General features: G+C 39.4%; 1 protein-coding gene across 2 annotated transcripts in view; it reads left to right on the top strand.

Annotated features, from left to right (window-relative positions):
• Window positions 1-17370, top strand: part of FAM49B (family with sequence similarity 49 member B) — a 43253-nt gene that overhangs the window by 15058 nt on the left and 10825 nt on the right. Inside the window, exons 3-4 of one of the 2 annotated variants that reach the window (XM_014306888.2) lie at window positions 11082-11164; window positions 16961-17082. In XM_014306888.2, the coding sequence (XP_014162363.1) occupies window positions 11092-11164; window positions 16961-17082 (195 nt within the window). In that variant the 5' untranslated portion in view covers window positions 11082-11091. Of the gene's footprint in view, window positions 1-10008; window positions 10092-11081; window positions 11165-16960; window positions 17083-17370 lie in introns of both variants that reach the window. The other variant, XM_031056728.1, reaches the window with a different exon arrangement.

The raw sequence follows: 17370 nt of genomic DNA, 5'->3' as shown, positions 1-17370 counted from the left end.
TGTGGTTGTTTTTAATTAATGGCCAATCACAGTCCAGCTGTCTCAGACTCTCTGGTCAGTCACAACATTTTATTATCATTCCATTCCTTTCTATTTCTTGCTAGCCTTCTGATGAAATCCTTTCTTCTATTCTTTTAGTATAGTTTTAATATATCATTTTAATATAATATATATCATAAAATAACAAATCAGCCTTCTGAAACATGGAGTCAAGATTCTCATCTCTTCCCTCATCCTGGGACCCCTGCAAACACCACCACACATGTATTTGTGGTTCTTCTAGTATGCATTTTCAGCTGGATTAGTTTTCAGAGGCACATGTGATTATTAAAGGTGTTCAGTATTCTTAATGTCTTTCCGTTCTGCCCATGTACCTGGTTTTCCCCAGGAACTGCTGCAAACTTCTTGTGAGACGAGATGAGATGGACCTGTAGAGTGCACAGATGGACCACTGCAGAAAATCATAACTCTGCATGATACTCTGTGTATTTGTCACTGATCTTAATGGATTTCAGGTTGTATGATATCACTGAAGAATAGCAATGTTTCTCCATATTTCCAACAGGTGGATGAGAATGAATTGTCTTATATTATCTTAGCCTTACTGGGTACCTTTAGTTTGATTTTAAGGTTAAAATAAAATTTGAGATGATGGGAGAAATGGGATAAAAAATGATCATATTTGCACAGCTGTAAATCTGGACCAGTAATCTATAGTGGACCACCAGTGACAGAAATCTGACCCAGTCTGGTCAGGTGGGGTTCTTTTGTTTAGTTGGGATTTTTTTAACACTTGCTTTCCAACAAGAAAAACTATCCAGGATCTGTAAAAGTATTCAGTTGTCTTTTGAGAGGCTCTGAAGAAGTAACTGGATGTAACAAAAATGACTGTAGATCCTTGATCCTGCAAAGAGTTACTTTTGAAACTTCAAATAAATAAACAACCATGTAGAGACCGGTTTTATCCCTCTGCCCTGCCTAATGACTGCCTGTTTGTTACTGTTTCTGAAAACAGATGGGATGGGAAGGAGCATCATCCTGCTACTCATCCTCTGTTGTACCATCATCATCTTGATGTGCTTCATTAGCCTTCTGTATCCTGCAAACATACTGTGTCTGACTGGTGTCTCAGAAAAGGAAAGTCCACAGAATAATCAGAAAGCTGTGCTGAATTGTGGAAACCTGCCCTTCCAGCTCCATGATTTGAAAGGCCATAGGCCTTCCTTTCCTCCTTGATATTTCAGAGCTGCTGTGTCACTGAACTGAATTCTCAGATGGACAGTCAGTGTCAGGTTCATATACACAAGGTTTGTGGTTTAGCACTGTGACATTGCATAGAAGTCCCTTGAGATGGAATTTGTTAATGGCTATTTATATCCATCAGCTTGATGATGAGATATTTTGCCATGACATTGCTAGTGCAGGATTGCAAGCCAAGGCACTGAAGGGATGCAACATTTTTGGAACTAAACTTGGAGAAAACATTTTACCTGAGTGTTGCAGTGATGTGGGTGCTTGCACTCCTTGTCCTGGTGCATTGGATGGCAGCACTGCCAAGGTTCTGGGATCCTCAGTGCAGCTTCACCCAGCTCTGATACTGACACGTGTGGCAGTCTGATAGATGGGAATTCAGCTCCTCTGAAAGAAAACTGTTTCCAAATCAAGGAGGCTGGAAGAGAAAATGCTGTTTCACATGTGAAATACCAACTGGAAAATGGCACATCAACTGGACTAGTTAGGAACTGAAACATACTCCTTTCAGCTAGGAACTGAAAACGTACTTCTTTTTTTAGCATTTAGATAAAACTTGCAGGTTTGGTTTTGGGGTTTTGAGGCTTTTTTTATTTTTGGTTGGAGTTTTGCTTTTTTTATTCATACAGAGGTGATTGGCAGGAGAAGGACTTAGCATACAAATTATTGTTGGATTTGGGTTTTTTTGGAAATGAGAGCTTGAGGCTTCTTAAATTATAGGCTGACATCCTGGAAATATGAAACTTTCTTAGTAATGTGGTAGTATAGCACAGTTCTAAAGGCATGCCATCTTTCATAGAGTGAGCAGCTTTTCTCTAAAAGATAAAAAAAGTCTAAATCTGCCACAGCTCATACTGAATGGGGGGGGTTGTATCTTTATGTACCTGATAAAACATTCCCAGTTTACTTTGAAAAAACTCGAGATCAGCCAGTGTTACTAGGATAATGACAATATGAGTGCAGTGTTTGGGCAGAGGGTCGGCGGTGCCGGGCGCTGGGATCCCCTCGGTCCCGCTGTCCTGGCAATGGGATCCCGCCGGTGCCACTGCCCTGGCGCTGGGATCCCCCGGTCCGCGCTGCCCTGGCGCTGGGATCCCCCGGTCCGCGCTGCCCTGGCGCTGGGATCCCCCGGTCCGCGCTGCCCTGGCGCTGGGATCCCCCGGTCCGCGCTGCCCTGGCGCTGGGATCCCCCGGTCCGCGCTGCCCTGGCGCTGGGATCCCCCGGTCCGCGCTGCCCTGGCGCTGGGATCCCCCGGTCCGCGCTGCCCTGGCGCTGGGATCCCGCCGGTTCCGCTCCCCGGCGCTGGGAGATGCAGCGGTAGCGCAGCGCCCTCTGCTGGGTAATCGCAGCGCTGCAGGCGGCGCAGCGCATCTCCGGGCTAGAGTGGAAGCAGAGGGGGACTTACCCTCCAGCGGAAATGTCCCTAACTGAATGAAAGGGGTGCGTTTTCCCGATGGCTGCGATGGAATGGAATTAAAAAGAGCATTTTGCAGAATTGAGTTAAAGCATGTTGGGCTTGTGTCCTTTTGAAAAAGGAAAGTGTAGTTTTTTAACCCCAGATTCATGCTTGGAAAAATTTTGCAGTTGCTTGTTGAAGAGTAAATCAGAGCAGATTTCTGGGGCATAGTCTCTGCCCTATTCAATACCAGTTCTGTTTTAAAAACAAGCGTAATTCTTCCAGACAAATTGGGTTTATTCCAGACTTGTGTGAGCATGCTTAGTTATTTTATTGTAGCCCCTGTCAAATACGTTATTCAGTGTCAGCTGTGCCACTAAAATGTTCCCAAATTAACAAGGCTCTAAGACTACTTCTAAAGAAACTGTGGATTCTTCAGTGCCTTTCCCTTGATTTCCTCTAAGAGGAAAAATGGACTGAATAAACACTCCTCTGACCGTACTTTACAATTCTGGTTTTGAGGAATGTGAGTCTATTCACTAGTCTGTTTTCCCTGGCAGACCTCCATCCTCCTGATATGACAAGTTTTGAATTCAGTTTTGTTCTAAAGGAGACTTTATTGATGATGTGTGATCTCAAAAAAAACCCAAAAAACCAAAACAGCTTCAGCTAAAACAGGTTATTGTATCAAAGTCAGTTTAGCCAAATGAATGGACATCAGAGGCAGCTTCAAACAGCTTTTCAGTAGTCTGAACGCTTACTTTTCTGTACAAAAACATTTCTTATCTGACTGTATCATTTGTTTTTTCACTTTTCAGATTGGATGCTAATGATTGAAGCCCCAGTAATTCAGTGATACAGGCTGCTTTAGGGGGTTTGGAGGGGGATTTTTGGCCTGCATGTATTTAAGTCTTCTTGTGCTTGGTTTGCAGTCCCTGGTTTGTGGCCACTGGGTGTCAGCAGTGCAGAGCCTGTGGCTCTGGGCGTGGGTTTGGACTGGGAGTCTGTCCCAAAAGTGTCTGTAAAAACTGCTGAAATCTTAATGCTTGCTTGAAAAGCTTGTCCATCAATGAAGGAAAACTGTGTGTTTTGTGCAGAATTGGGGGTGGCTCTGGCACTTTACTCATATGTTTGATTCAGCAGATTTACACAGAGGACACAATTTGAGCTGTACCTTTAATATTAGTGATGTTACTAGAGCTATGATGAATCCTGAAAATGAAGCCAGCTTATCCAAAATATAGCTTGCTTCAAGCTAATGGCACCAAGCTTCTCTTTCCTAAATCTAATGGTGATAATGAGTGGTAGCTACTATTTTTTTAATATTGACTCTAATTATTTATTTTCTTATATGTATGATATTACTTTGGCATTTTGTATCATGGCAGATCTTTATTAATTTAAAAAAACACTAAAATCAATAGATGAGATTAGAATGCGTCAGAAGGCATCTCTGCTGCTCTGGCACTATTCAGAAGAGAAATAAATATGCATTAGTCTAGGAAAAACATGTTTGTATCCAGGGAGAATGTTGCAACCATCAGAAAAGAGAGGTTCCTGCAGTGCATTTTACCAGCCTGTTTCCATCTCTGCAGCAGTCTCTAGCATTTCAGGTTGAGGACAGAAACGTTCTCCCTGGTTGTGAAGCTTCGCTGCTTCATTGGCAGAGAAAGGCACTCGGGCTCCCATAGGCTGCCAGGCTGTGATGCCGTGTGTTGCTAAGGGCTGCCTTGCATTCAGCTGATCTGGGCAGGCACCTATCCACTGCCTCATTTCTTTTTGCTTTTCTATTTTTTTCCCCTTCTCCCTGTTCATGGCTAGATACTGTTCAATAAGCCTTGAAACAGGCTGATAGGATTATCCTTCTAGAAAAACAGTACAGAGAAACAGTAAGTGTTTTGTTTATGTAGTAACACTGCAAGAGTTATAACATGGTGATATTCCACTATAATGCTAGACTTCTAATGCTATGCATGTTTTTTACTTACTATTTTGCCAAAAATATCTCTGAATTGGAGGCTTATGCTGCACTTACATGGCCGAATGAAAATTTAAGACTCAAATCCCTGGAACAAAACCTTTGTTCCTTCATTAGATGTGCTTTCCATATAGTGTTGTGCTTAACTGCATATGAGATTTTCAGGGAGTTTTTCATACTGCAGTTTTCAGCTTTCATACTGCAGATTTTAGTATTGGGAATGGCCTATACATACATGTCCGAAAGGTAAGCTAAAGCAGATTTTCTTCAGGGATCACAAACAAATGTTTTAATCTATTTATTTAACTGGTTTTTAAACTAGTTTGAACTGGAAAAAAAAAGCCAATAGAAACACCTTGGTAGTGTTTTACCTGTAATGAGAGCAAGTTCTCCAGCTACTCACCAGTTGCAAACAACGTCTTTGTTAATACAATTTTTCTTTCAGGTGTGAGAGGGGAAATTTCTTTGGTGCTCAGATGAATTTACTTGCATCAAGTATTTCTATTACATTTCCCCTGGGCTTAGCCTGGGGGCTGGGGGGCACTGAAATGTGTTGGGGATGTTTTCCACAGGAAGGGCATGCGTGCAAGGCTTGTTTTGAAAATATGCCTTTGCTTTCCGCTTGTCTGATCAGGGCTCTCCACGCAGCATCATCCAACCCCATAAGGCTGCAATGGGCCAGATCACCCTAATCCAATGTGGCATTCCGTATGTCTTCCTCTGCAAGTAGGTCAAGTTTAAGCCATGTTCCTGGCTTGTGCTCCCATTTCCCATAACCTGCTCCACGTGGCTCAAGCATTGTGCTGGAGTGGAGAGCATGCCAGCAGGGATTCTGAGCAGCCTCACAGGGACAGTCAGTTTTTGGACAGAAACTAGTGGTTTTGTTCTGCTCTGATCTTGTGATGTTGCTTTTGTGGCAGGAGAAAACTTCAGTGGCTTAAATGTGTGCTTTTACTGAGTCTTAGGCTGTTAGTTTACCTAATGAATTGCCTCTGGACGCTGCACTATGAATTTTTAAAATCGGTAATACCTCTGGGAGGGAAACTGGTTTGCAGGTTTTGAAGTGTACTAAATTCTGAATGAAAATACCAAATAAAATTGGATAGAGGTTGATGCTCTGAAGTTGCGGAAGAACAAATAGGTAGTGACCTAAAGTGTACTTCAGGCTGGACATGTGAATATTTTGATGTTGGTGATTGCAATATGCAGAACTCTTCTTGGTAAGGATTACAGCTTCACTGTGCATTTTTTTCCATTTGTGCTGGAAAAGCTATGGGTGAAAAGGTGATTTAGCACCCACAGAGGTCACCTCCAGTCAGTGCTCTGAATTAGCTATTTAGCTCCAAAACATACCCCAGCTACAGGATATCAAAATCAACAGTAGGGCTTGTTGATGGCTTTAGTATTCATTCAGGCTTAAGTCTTTCTTGAACTAGAGCTGATTGATGTGGCAGTGTGCACAAGAAGGGTGCAGTAAGTGCTGGGAGATGTTCTTCACTAGTCAATGGAAGCTCAATGTCAGGGCCACCTAACTGGAACCACATCTGACTTTCTAAACTAGTAATTTTACTTACTCAGATGAAATTTTTGGACTTGCAAGGAAACTGTAAGAGAGCTTGGTAAATTAATTCTGACTGGGCATGCCACTATTCGGTTAATTACCAAGGTAATTCACAGAACTACCAAAATCTTCCTGCTGGTGATACTTTTACAGGGCATCAAATAGGAGAAGAGGTCACTGAAGCTAAATGTTAATAGCTGGATTTGTAGACTGCTTCTCATGCTATGTGGAAATTGTCATCATCTTTAGTATTAGATCCAGTAGCACTCTAATCTTTCATGTGTTCAGTTCTTTCAGGTGGGCCCAGAAAAATTACAAATGATAGGCCATCTTGAACAAACAAAAGTCTCTAGTAAATCTTTTTTACATGTAGCAGGAGCCTGATGTATCTCTGAGCTAGGTTGCTTTACTCTGGATTGGTCCAGGTATTCTGCTTACACAGCACCTTCTCAGAAAGGTCAAATTTAATTTTCCTCTCTGCAGTGTTCCCTCAGAGTACAACAGGTCAGCTCTGCCTGCTGCTCACCTTACCTTCGGAAGGAAAATAATGTACAAAAATGAAGGGCTGTCTAACCTTAGCTGTGGCATATTGACCTGCAGCTCCTTCCACAAATCTGGGAAGTTCCACAGAGGGCACCATGGCCTTGTTTCTAAAAGGTCATTTCAGAGCTCAAGAAGGGCATGCTTAGCTTTGCCAGAAGAGTAGATTCTGACCTTTTGGCTCTTGCATTAATTACCTGAAATGTTAAGCTGAGAGAAAGCATCCTCCAAAAAAGTGCTTGAGAAATTACAACTTCTCAATATCTATCTAAATTGAATTTTTAAGCTCTTCATAGCTTAAAGTCTTTCTGGATTGCAGCTGGGAGAAATGGTTGTTTTTACAGTTCTTAAAACACAGGAGGTTTTTCAGTTTTAAGGATGCTTGAGATCCTCAAGTAAATATTACAGTGCATCTTGATTCAAATTTCAGAAATACTGGGTTTGTCCAGTTTCAGCTAGATTTCCATGCACTCCATAAAACCTGAATATAGAGTTACTGTTTTGCTGCTAAGAAAGCAAATGTGATTGCACATCTAGTGTGCAAAACTCTGATGTGACTAAAATTTATCAAGATGTTTTCAGTACAGTGAACACGCAAAGGGAGAAGTTTTTTGGAAACTTCATTATGAAAAGATGTTCAAGCAGCTTTGTGTTCATGTAAATTGAAATACATTCCTATAGAACATCTTGTTATCTTGCTGCTGTCGTATTTGAATTAATCTATTGTCATCAGTTTCTCTCCTTTACTCTTCACTGAGGCTCTTCACTGAGCTGTTACCTTTAGATCGGTTGCATCTTCTGCTTGAATATCACATTGACTGTTTCATTGTAATGCCAAAACTTTTATTATGCTTCTCTATTTGTTAAACTTAACTCCTGGAAAAGAAACCACATACTCTTCCTGGCAAACTTTCCTGAGGGATGAAGGTATTTGTATTGCAAAACCGAGTCCCCAGCTCCCTACTCGTATTAGGAGGTGGTAGGTGCTCAGTGAAACAATCTGTTCTGCAGTGCCTCCTGCTCTTCTGTGAACTTAACTTCAAAATATTTCAAGCCTATGAGCATGACCCTGCTCTGACCTTCACAAGTAATGTTATCCAATATTAAGCCACGTGCATGAGCCTGTAAACTCTTTGGAGTCTGGTTAATATCAAAAAAAAGGCAAAACCTACACAGAGGCATTTTTTGAGATATGGAGAATATTTTGTTGGAGGAGGGGATGGTGCAGCTGAAGCACAGCAGTAATTGCAGGTATAGGAGTTCTCTTTAGGCCATTATCACTATTCACTGCCACGTGTTTGCTGCTTGATGTTAATGTTGCATTTGAAATATATAATGTGCTGTTCTGAGATTGAGGTTTGGTTTTTAGACCTGAATCTGTAAGCTGGGTCACCATTATGCAGCTTCTACTTCTGATTTTTTTATTGGCCCTGTTGAAAATATTTGTTTAAGGATGCCTCTGTCTGCTCCCCAACAAGAAGAACATTCATAATCTGGAAAACTCTGAAATACAAAGTGGCTTATTCAGTCCTGTGTTACAGAACACGCTTGAGAGATATGGAAAAGTAATTTCTCTGCTTTCTACTGTTGCATATTTACACAGCATTGGTACACTTGCAGTTTTGAAAGAGTTTGCCATGCTATGGGGCAAGAAGTCCTGGAGAAGCTGCCTCTTTGACGATTCATGTTTTAATGGATTAGTTTTTTGAAGAGTCTCTCAGCTGGACGCCCTAATTTAAAAATGTCTTGACTTAATAGGTGCTTCTCACAGGCTGAGAAGTCTGATCTGAATTTCTAGGAAATAAGTTCAAGTTACTAGGAAGCAGGTCTTGCATTTCCTTGAGTTTCAAGGAGAAGGTTGAACATGTGAAAAAGCCAGCACACACCTGGTGACTGCTGTGTGCAGAGTCCCCTGTGGTCACCTGGGTTACACTCCAGGTCACAGTGCTAAAAGTCTGGATTCTAAACAGGCATTTCGTCATTGTGTAGAAGTTGTGAGAGCAAAGACTTGGGTTATTTTCAGCAGTTTTGGATTAATTGCCCCTTCCTTCTCAAGCTTTATTTGATTGCTGAATCTTGCAGATCCCACAAAATAAATCGTATGCTGTTCTAAGTTTGACCAAGAAATCTGCCAACACAGGTTCTGAAAATTTGTTTTGCCAAACAATTTGGTTTGAGTTCACATTGTTTCAGTTTCCTTGACTCCTAATAAAGCAATGATTCTTGGTGTCATGCTATCTTACCTCCAGGTGAACATGATTCTTCAGTAAAAGTAAAAATCAGGAAAAAATAGGGAATATACTTGTTTGTTGATATAGTTAGACTAATTTGAAAATTGATTTTTTAAAAATATTTTTTGTGCTTAAATTCAAATGTCAGATTGTTCATGGCTTATTCTTAAATAATTTGAGATGAGATTTTTGGGTGTGTCTTGCTTGTCTTGCAGCAGCACTCTAGTGAGCTCTTGGCATTTCAGAGCAATGGTTAGTAGGTATATTTTCAGCCTCTGTAAAACATGGGAAGGTTAATGAAAAGGCTGCTTTGTTATGAAATGCAGTTTTCATACTCCTACTCCTAGGTATTGATTTCTGAAACTTGTGGTAACATTTGAAACTGTTTTAATAATTTATCTGATTTCAAGTAATCTAACAACTATTTAATTTTTCTTCCACTTTTCATTTCTTTTAGCTGGGATGTGACAGCAAACATAAGAAGAACTGTTGAAACTTGATTTTTCTCCTGGTTTTGGAAAAGTCTAGTTTTTGTTTTACTTGTAACTCTGTGATTTAATGGGAAAATTGTTCATTGGCCACAGATGAATACTAACACAGATGAGAGGCTTTCCGAAATCTGTTTTGGATTACAGTGAGGTAGTAAAAAAGTGCTATGATGACACCAGTTCCATTTGAGGTTCCTTTTGTCCTAAACACTAATGGCTTTGTCTGGCACTGAATGCTGCAGTTACGCAAAACAATTTAAAACAATTTCTCAGTCATTGTAGGTCACATGTTCTTTATATGTATTAAACAGAGATGAAAAAGATCCAGTAATTCACATCTTTGTTTTTGTCAAAGATAACTTTTCCAGTTTTTCAACAATCACTGCTCTCTCAGAAGAAGGGGCATGGAAATGCACTGTACAGTGCACAGGTTCTGCTCCCCACCTGAAGTGAATCCAGAGTGCAAAACACAGTGGGAGCCCTGCTCCAGTGAGACCCAGGCGTGTACTTAAAATAGGAAATGGTTATTGGAACTAAATTATTTTGCCATTTTTATTTTTAGGTTTGCTGGCATGGGTAATCTCATTAAGGTGCTAACCAGGGACATAGACCACAATGCAGCACATTTTTTCTTGGATTTTGAAAGTAAGTCTCTCAGCCCTTCACAGCTGGTGCATTTCAAATGGTAACAGTAGGGTTGCTTATACCTGCTGCAGTGAAGGCCAGGGGACTCAATTGCAAAGTTGGAATTGGAAAGACTTGCATGTAGTTTTTGTGTTCTTTTTTTTTTTTCCCCTTCTCCAGTAGTAGCCAAGCCACCATCATGCTGCTGTGTCAATTTTCTTTCCATGTGCTTAGTCATTTCGGGTCTCTGTGGTCAGTGATGTCCATCCATCTGCCTGCAAATCAAGTAATCATGAAATGAAATTCTGTCAGTATGCCATAGTAATCTGTGCTGAGCAGCTGTTCAATGTAATCCTCTCGTACACAAGAGTGAGTGCTAAATCATTCCTGATCCTGCTTTGGTCATTCCTCGTGCAGTTAATGTGGGTTTTTTTACATCCAAAAGTCTGAAGTGAAACTGTCTGAATTTCACAGATGTTTTAAGCACCTTATGTAAAAGGTCTGTGGCATTTCTTTGTTAGCATTTTCTGCACACTGAAATGATGTATCATGATGTGGTTTTCTGTGATGGCTTTCTGACACAATTATAAGGGCTGACAAAATTAAAGCTCTTTCCTTCTGCTGTCCCATCAGGTTAAAATCTAGCATGGCTAATGCTTTCAAATCTGGTACTTGGCCCTCAAGGCTGTACTCCTGCTCAGGACACTGGTGCTAGGGTGTACTGGGACAGAACAGTCCCTGGCAAAGGCTTTGGTTGGATTCTGCCCCTTTGCTAAAGGGGCAGCTGTGAGGATGTTGGTGACACGGTCACTTCTTCCAGGAAAGCTGCACTGCTGGGGTCACCAGCTGTGCCTCCTCGAGGTGGGGATGTCCCTGCACCCAGCCTGAAGGACGGGTTCGTACCTGATGGAACTCTCTGGTCTTCTTTTCCCACTGCTTCAATCAACTACATTTGGGCTGTTCTTTCTTGTAAAAAGAAAATTTTCTTCTCTCTCATTCTTGTCTTGGCAGGTACCTTAACATGGGGAACCTTCTAAAAGTTTTGACATGCACAGACCTTGAGCAGGGGCCAAATTTTTTCCTTGATTTTGAAAGTGAGAAGATGATTTTATATATCTATTACTCTTTGCCTGCAGTAGACTGCATTTGTCTTGTACTAAATGTATGTTTTCATTTTGCCATCCTTCTAACTGCTTTGCATGCCTGAGCTATGGATAATTGTTCAGCGAACTTTGGTAGAAAGCAGTAACCTGTTCTAAAATATCCTCAGGTCCTAAAATGTAAAATCCTTATTTCAGAAAGGGCTTTCAAATTACATTTGACTGTAGAAACCTGATTTGGTTCTTCTTTTTCAAACAAAAAGTCTGCATACTTTTAATCAAAACGTTAAGAATAGTTGTAATTATTTGAAGACTCACTGAAGTTCCAACTGACTTAATCAAATTTGTTAGTTTTATCCCATACTCCTTAACTGAAGAACTGAAAATGAAACCTGATTCTCATCACTTCCAATATGAATTAATAATGCTGCATAGACAGACTGGCTCACAACAGCTATTCATAGCTCCAGCATCATCATGTTAAAGGTTATATGTGAACCTTACTGGATCTGGCACTGAAATTTAACCTCACGCCTTCTTAAAAGGGAGTCTCAACATTTACAGAGATTAAATTGATTTTGAAAAGAAGAGACATGTAGCTTGTCTGATCAATGCCAGGTGTTCTAGAAGGTTCACATATGTCAGTATTTCTGCTTCTGGTTTTTGTTGCATGATACAGTACAGCCTAAGAATGGCAGGTAAGTGTTGCTGGCTTCTGCTATGCATGTTTAATTACTTTCTTTTGGGATGTGCTGTTTCTTTAGCCAGCTGTACATCAGCAAGCATAAAATAAGAAGATTAATGTTCCAGTACATTTTGACCATGTAATAGAATACAATGGAATAGTGTAAGAAAAACAACTGATGAAGTATTATGTTATGGATAATTTGAGGTGCATTAAATCTTTTTTCCCCTGAATTGTTTTTCAGTTGTTTGATGAATCAGTAACAGTTTTTAATATTAGTTATAATATGAAAGTAAATGCTTGAAGAAATATGGTTTTGCTTCAATGACATTTAAAGTTACAACTTCTCTAAGCTCTTACCCTACCCTGTTGTGTTGATTTTTATTACTTGTCTCTTCTGAATATATTGTTATTGGAAGATGCTAGCCATACAAATTATTCATAAAGGGAAGATTACCAAGGCCTGTGTTCAAAAATCAGAAAGCAAAATTAATCTAAGACCAATTCTTGTGTATCATCACATTAGGTGAAATCTAGTGAGGCAGGAGAACTCGTGTATGAGGCCATTGGAGTTATAAAGTTATAAATTAAATCTTGAAAATTTAATTGGAGTAAAGTAAATGCATATTAGCTGAATAGAAGAGGCATGGTTCTTAAATTGCAATAAAAATGCTCCTTTTTTTCTTTTTAAATACAGATTTTTTAGCTATCAGTTTTGTTTTAAAATGCATGTTTTGAGCATGAACAGGATTTGGCATGAGAGTAAGCAGGTTGCTGACATGAAACGCTTTCATATGCAGTCAAATTAGGTGACTTATATTATGGCTGAATTGTTAGACTGTTCTTTGTTCATTTTGGACCCTGTTCTGCATTTGTTTCTGCTGCTATACTGTGTATCCATGCTTCTTTCTCCTCTGTTTCAGATAGCTTGCCTTGACAGGATCTTGGCTTTGACACAGCCAAGATCTTTCTTCAAGACTTGGCACTTAATCTTGTGATACTTAATGTTGTGGTTTTGTGTGGAAGGACAAGTAAGCTCTATATTAAAAACAAATTTGCCAATTCTCTGTTATGCCTGACTCAATAATAGGCAGTTTGAAGTCTTTTGTTCTTAAATCCATGTATGTGAGCAGGCTTCAATGTTTCTTACATAGTACCTTAAAGAACTAAAACCTAATGTTCATAAAGCTTTGTAGTGCCAGGAACTTCAGATTTTAGACTTCTAACCATTATTATTCCCCAGATGTTTATCTTGGTGCTAGATACCAGTGATCGGTGTGACTGACTATCAGAATCCATGTTAAAAATATGCTGATCTGTAGGCTTTTCCTTGCCTCTGCACTGGTGAAGCTGGTGCTTTCTTTGGTCATTCACCTTACCTGTTTGATAGAAATAGTTCTCCTGAGTATTCTTGTAAAGTCTGTGCATTACCATCAGAACACAAGCAAAGTGCACAGGTCAATATTGTTTACATAAAACACCTCAAATGTAGGAAACTTACAGCTCAACTTTTACATTGGTGTCTTTACTGACACAGTTGTAAATCTTTTCCAAATTTACTGATTGGAATAGTAGCTAAAATACAGTGTACTTTGAGATGGTGATATCAAACTAGTGCTGACAGTATCCTGCATTATCTCCAGAGGACTTGGCCAGGTTTCAGAGGAGCCACAGAGACAGCATTCTCCATAGTAATGCCAACAGAGATGAATAAATTATTTCATCTCCAGCAGTCTGGCATTTTTTCCCCTTGTTTGTGAGTTTTGTCCCAGACAGTTTCAGATGACTTGATATGTTCTTCCCTGGGAAAAATCTCAGCTTAAATAGTTTGCTGTGCAGTGTAAACTTTTAACCCCAAATTTCTCTCCCTACTAGTTCTGTAGGCTAGCCAAATATTATTTTAATAGTCACTAAATGTGTGTGTTCCCCGCATGCAATATGTTGTCTCACTCTTGTAGTATTTAGTTCACATAACAGCGTTTGTATATTGTTTCAAGTCTCCTCTTCTGTCTCTAATACATTACTGTGTGAGCATTCTGAACTCTTAAGTGTATATTGCATCTAGTGCAGCAACATTCTGATTAAACACAAATTAATTTAAACATGAACTCCCATTTACTTGCAGAACCTCAGTCTTTCTTACTATTGCATTAAAAATAGTAAAGTTGCCCTGAATAACGAGGGCTCAGTTGCTGTGGGCACAGTATCAAACCTCAGAACATCTGGGTGAGCTGTGTTGTGCTTACTGGGTTTGTTCTTTCTGTGGAAAGCATTGCTGATAAAGGCACAGCCTTGTTGTAACCTTGTAGCAGGAACTTAAGTGGACAGGGGAGAAGGGAAATCCATGAAATTGTATATCTCCTTCATCCTTCTGTTTGGATGCCTGACACTGCTGGCTGCTTTTTCTTAGCTGAGTAACTCCAGAAGTGCAGCTCCCTCCTGCTCTGTGCACTCCACCTTGGGGAAAAGGAGTTCCACAATTAGTGATTCCCAAGTGAAGGTCCTGTAGCCTGAGCCCTCAGGTGCACACTGTGGGGTGCTATTCCCATAGGATGGGAATGCTGCCTCCATATTTTCAAGATGGTAACAGTGCTTAGGAAGAGGGACCTCTCCCTCTTTTTTCCCAGTGATGGGCTTTCAGAATACAATGCCCTGACCAGCATTGGGAAGCAAATAAGCCGGTTTTGCTCTGGGTCAGCCAGCATTAGGCCCTGAAGATCTTTTATATCATGCCTTTTAACCCCATTCTAATAACATCTTAAATGTTTTATGAAGGGATTATAGAATCATTTAAATTTGCTTTTTAAGTTTGACCTCTCTTTTAGAGATGGCAGAGGAAATGAGTTGGGACAAATCAAGTTTACAGATGTTTTTAATTGGAGAGGAATAGATTGACCAAAAATAAAATACATACCAAAAGAAATAACTCTGTACCTACTTGATTTTCAAATAGATTGATGTCTAGTAGTTTGTAATAATCAAAACAAACAAATAAAAAACCCCACCACCCCAACAAATTAAGTATCAACCATTGGTTTAAGTTTACTGGAACATTTTAAGGAAATGAAATACAGTGGTTGGCTGTTTACATGCTGCACTAAGAGGGGTGATGATAGTGTTGATTTGCCTAGCCAGCTGTCCAGTGAAGACCACTAAATTTGTATCTAGGATATGATTTTCATTTCTAAACATGGAGAGTCATAGTACTGCAGCTGTTCTGCTTCTTGGTGGGTTTTGAAATGAGGAGCAGGAGTTCTTTTGGGCCATTCTGCTCTGCCCCTCCTAGTATGGAAAAATGAACTCTCCTTACTACACAGGGTAAAGGAAAAAATGGCATGAAAAATTAAATAGGCAGGAGATGTTCTCAGTGTGAGACAATCCAAGTGACAAGTCTTGATTGCATTATTTAACAGCACAATCTGGAATGCTACAGAGCTTCACGTCTTAGTCTGTATTTCACTGTAACATTTCATGTTCGTGCATGAACTGCTGCCAGTCAGCTGGTGCTTCCCTGTCTGCTCTTTTCCCTCATTTTTTGTCTTCATTTCTTACAGCAGTCTTCAGCAGCTTTCAAAATTATGTGACCTTTGTGATGATCTGAAAAACACTGGCCACTTTTACTCGATGCCTAATCAATGTGGTGCTCTTTTATTTATTTATTTTAAAAGGAGTGACCAGATTCTTTTTAACCTGTGCTAATTCTTGATGTTTTTCAAAATACCAGTTAAACTGTTGCAAGGTCTATATATAGGCATATTTGCTAATAATGCCTACTCTTTATGCATTAAACTATAAAAATAAGAGGTATTATGCAAAAATTACAGCAAAATCCAGACAAGCAATGTATATGAAGTTTATTTTCTCCTAATACAAAGTTTGTTTTCTCTTGTGTTTTTCTAGTGTGTAACACTAAGATACTGTGGAAGTTTTATTTCAAATGTAAAGATGTACCTAACTTCCATCAGAAGTTGTGCATATGGATCATGGACAATGTCTAAAAAGACATTTTCCAGACTCTTCAAACTGCGCAAAGTCATGAGGATATATTGTCCTTAGATAGTTTCTGTCTGTCCCTATGAAAAATAATCTATTGGTAATACCCTCATTTTTGGCATTGGAAATAACAGACTAAAATACAATGATATTTATTCCATAACATATTTTGCCCATGTTAACAGAGAAGTGGGGTTTTTTTACAAGAGCTTTAGTAGCTAACAGGTTTTTTTTGGTTTTTTTTTTTAAATATGACTCTAAAAGGAACTAACCTTATAGCTTCCATCAGCACTCTAAAAAAAAAAATTGGTTCAGGTAAACCACGTCTGAGATACTTGCCCTAGGTGATTGTTTTTAAAGGTTAAAACCTTTTGTTGATTCTTCTCAAAACATACTTCTTACAGAATCACATTTCTTTAAAAATGTGCATGTAGCTTTTTGAAATTATGACCCCATATACTTTTGGGAAGCCCTTAGTTAATTAGAAGAAAATGGGAGACAGCTTATATCTTTAAAGACAGGGGACAAAAGAAAAAAGGCCTTCACAGGCTCACACTAGATCCTTTTTGTTCTCAACTCTGATTGTGTGATGAGTGCAGTAAAGAATATGTTTTGAGAATTAAATATATTTAGAAGTAAAATATATGACTCCTTTACCAAGCAGTTAAAAATGAGGCAGACAAGATGGAAAATAATCTGATTCAGTGTTTCTAGATAATAATAGACATGGACACCTCCTGTGCTATCTGCAGTGAGTGTGTCTTTTGAGTGCTTACCTAAGTTTCTTCCAGTGAGCCTCTGCTGCACCCCAAGGTGAGATATATGATAGTCATAAAGACAACTCATCAGGATTTCTTCTCCTCACTCAGTTTTAAATAAATCAAGAAGATAGAATCCAGGTGATTTTTTGGGATGGTAAAAGAAGAGACTACTAAAATGAAAACAATTAGTCTCTTGGAGTTCCTTATACATTGTAGTAGCTCTTCAGAGAATGAAAATTCTTGATGAGTTGCTGCATGAAGAATTTGTCCCATAGATGATGGTGTGCCTATTGAATTCCATGTTGTTGTTAAAAATAAATATATATACATTTAATATGTTCTGCTGTTTAGATGCCCAACCTACAGAATCTGAAAAGGAAATTTATAATCAGGTGAATGTAGTGTTAAAGGATGCAGAAGGAATACTGGAAGACTTGCAGTCATATAGAGGAGCTGGCCATGAAATACGAGAGGTGAGCTAGAGCGTTTTAATTGTGCACAGCCTGTGGTTGTTCATTGTCTGATCCTAACCAAATACTGCTGGGGTTTAACTTTGCTTGCAGGAGCTGTTTTGGCAGAGCATGTTGTCCTTTAAAATCACTGTCTTGAATTTCTGCTCTGGAATGTTTCTTTTTAACAGCAAAACAGATGTTGCTTGTTTCAGTCATATTAATCCACATATGTAATAGCAAATGATGCTTCTCAGAGTTTTTGGAGTATTATGAATATTGATTTTTCTTTGTGTTCCCACATAAGCTCTT

The sequence above is a fragment of the Geospiza fortis genome, unplaced genomic scaffold (assembly GCF_000277835.1).
Source record: "Geospiza fortis unplaced genomic scaffold, GeoFor_1.0 scaffold111, whole genome shotgun sequence".
Classification (NCBI taxonomy): Eukaryota; Metazoa; Chordata; class Aves; order Passeriformes; family Thraupidae; genus Geospiza; species Geospiza fortis.
The sequence above is the reverse complement of the archived record's forward strand: the minus strand, read 5'-3'. Positions and strand labels throughout refer to the sequence as shown.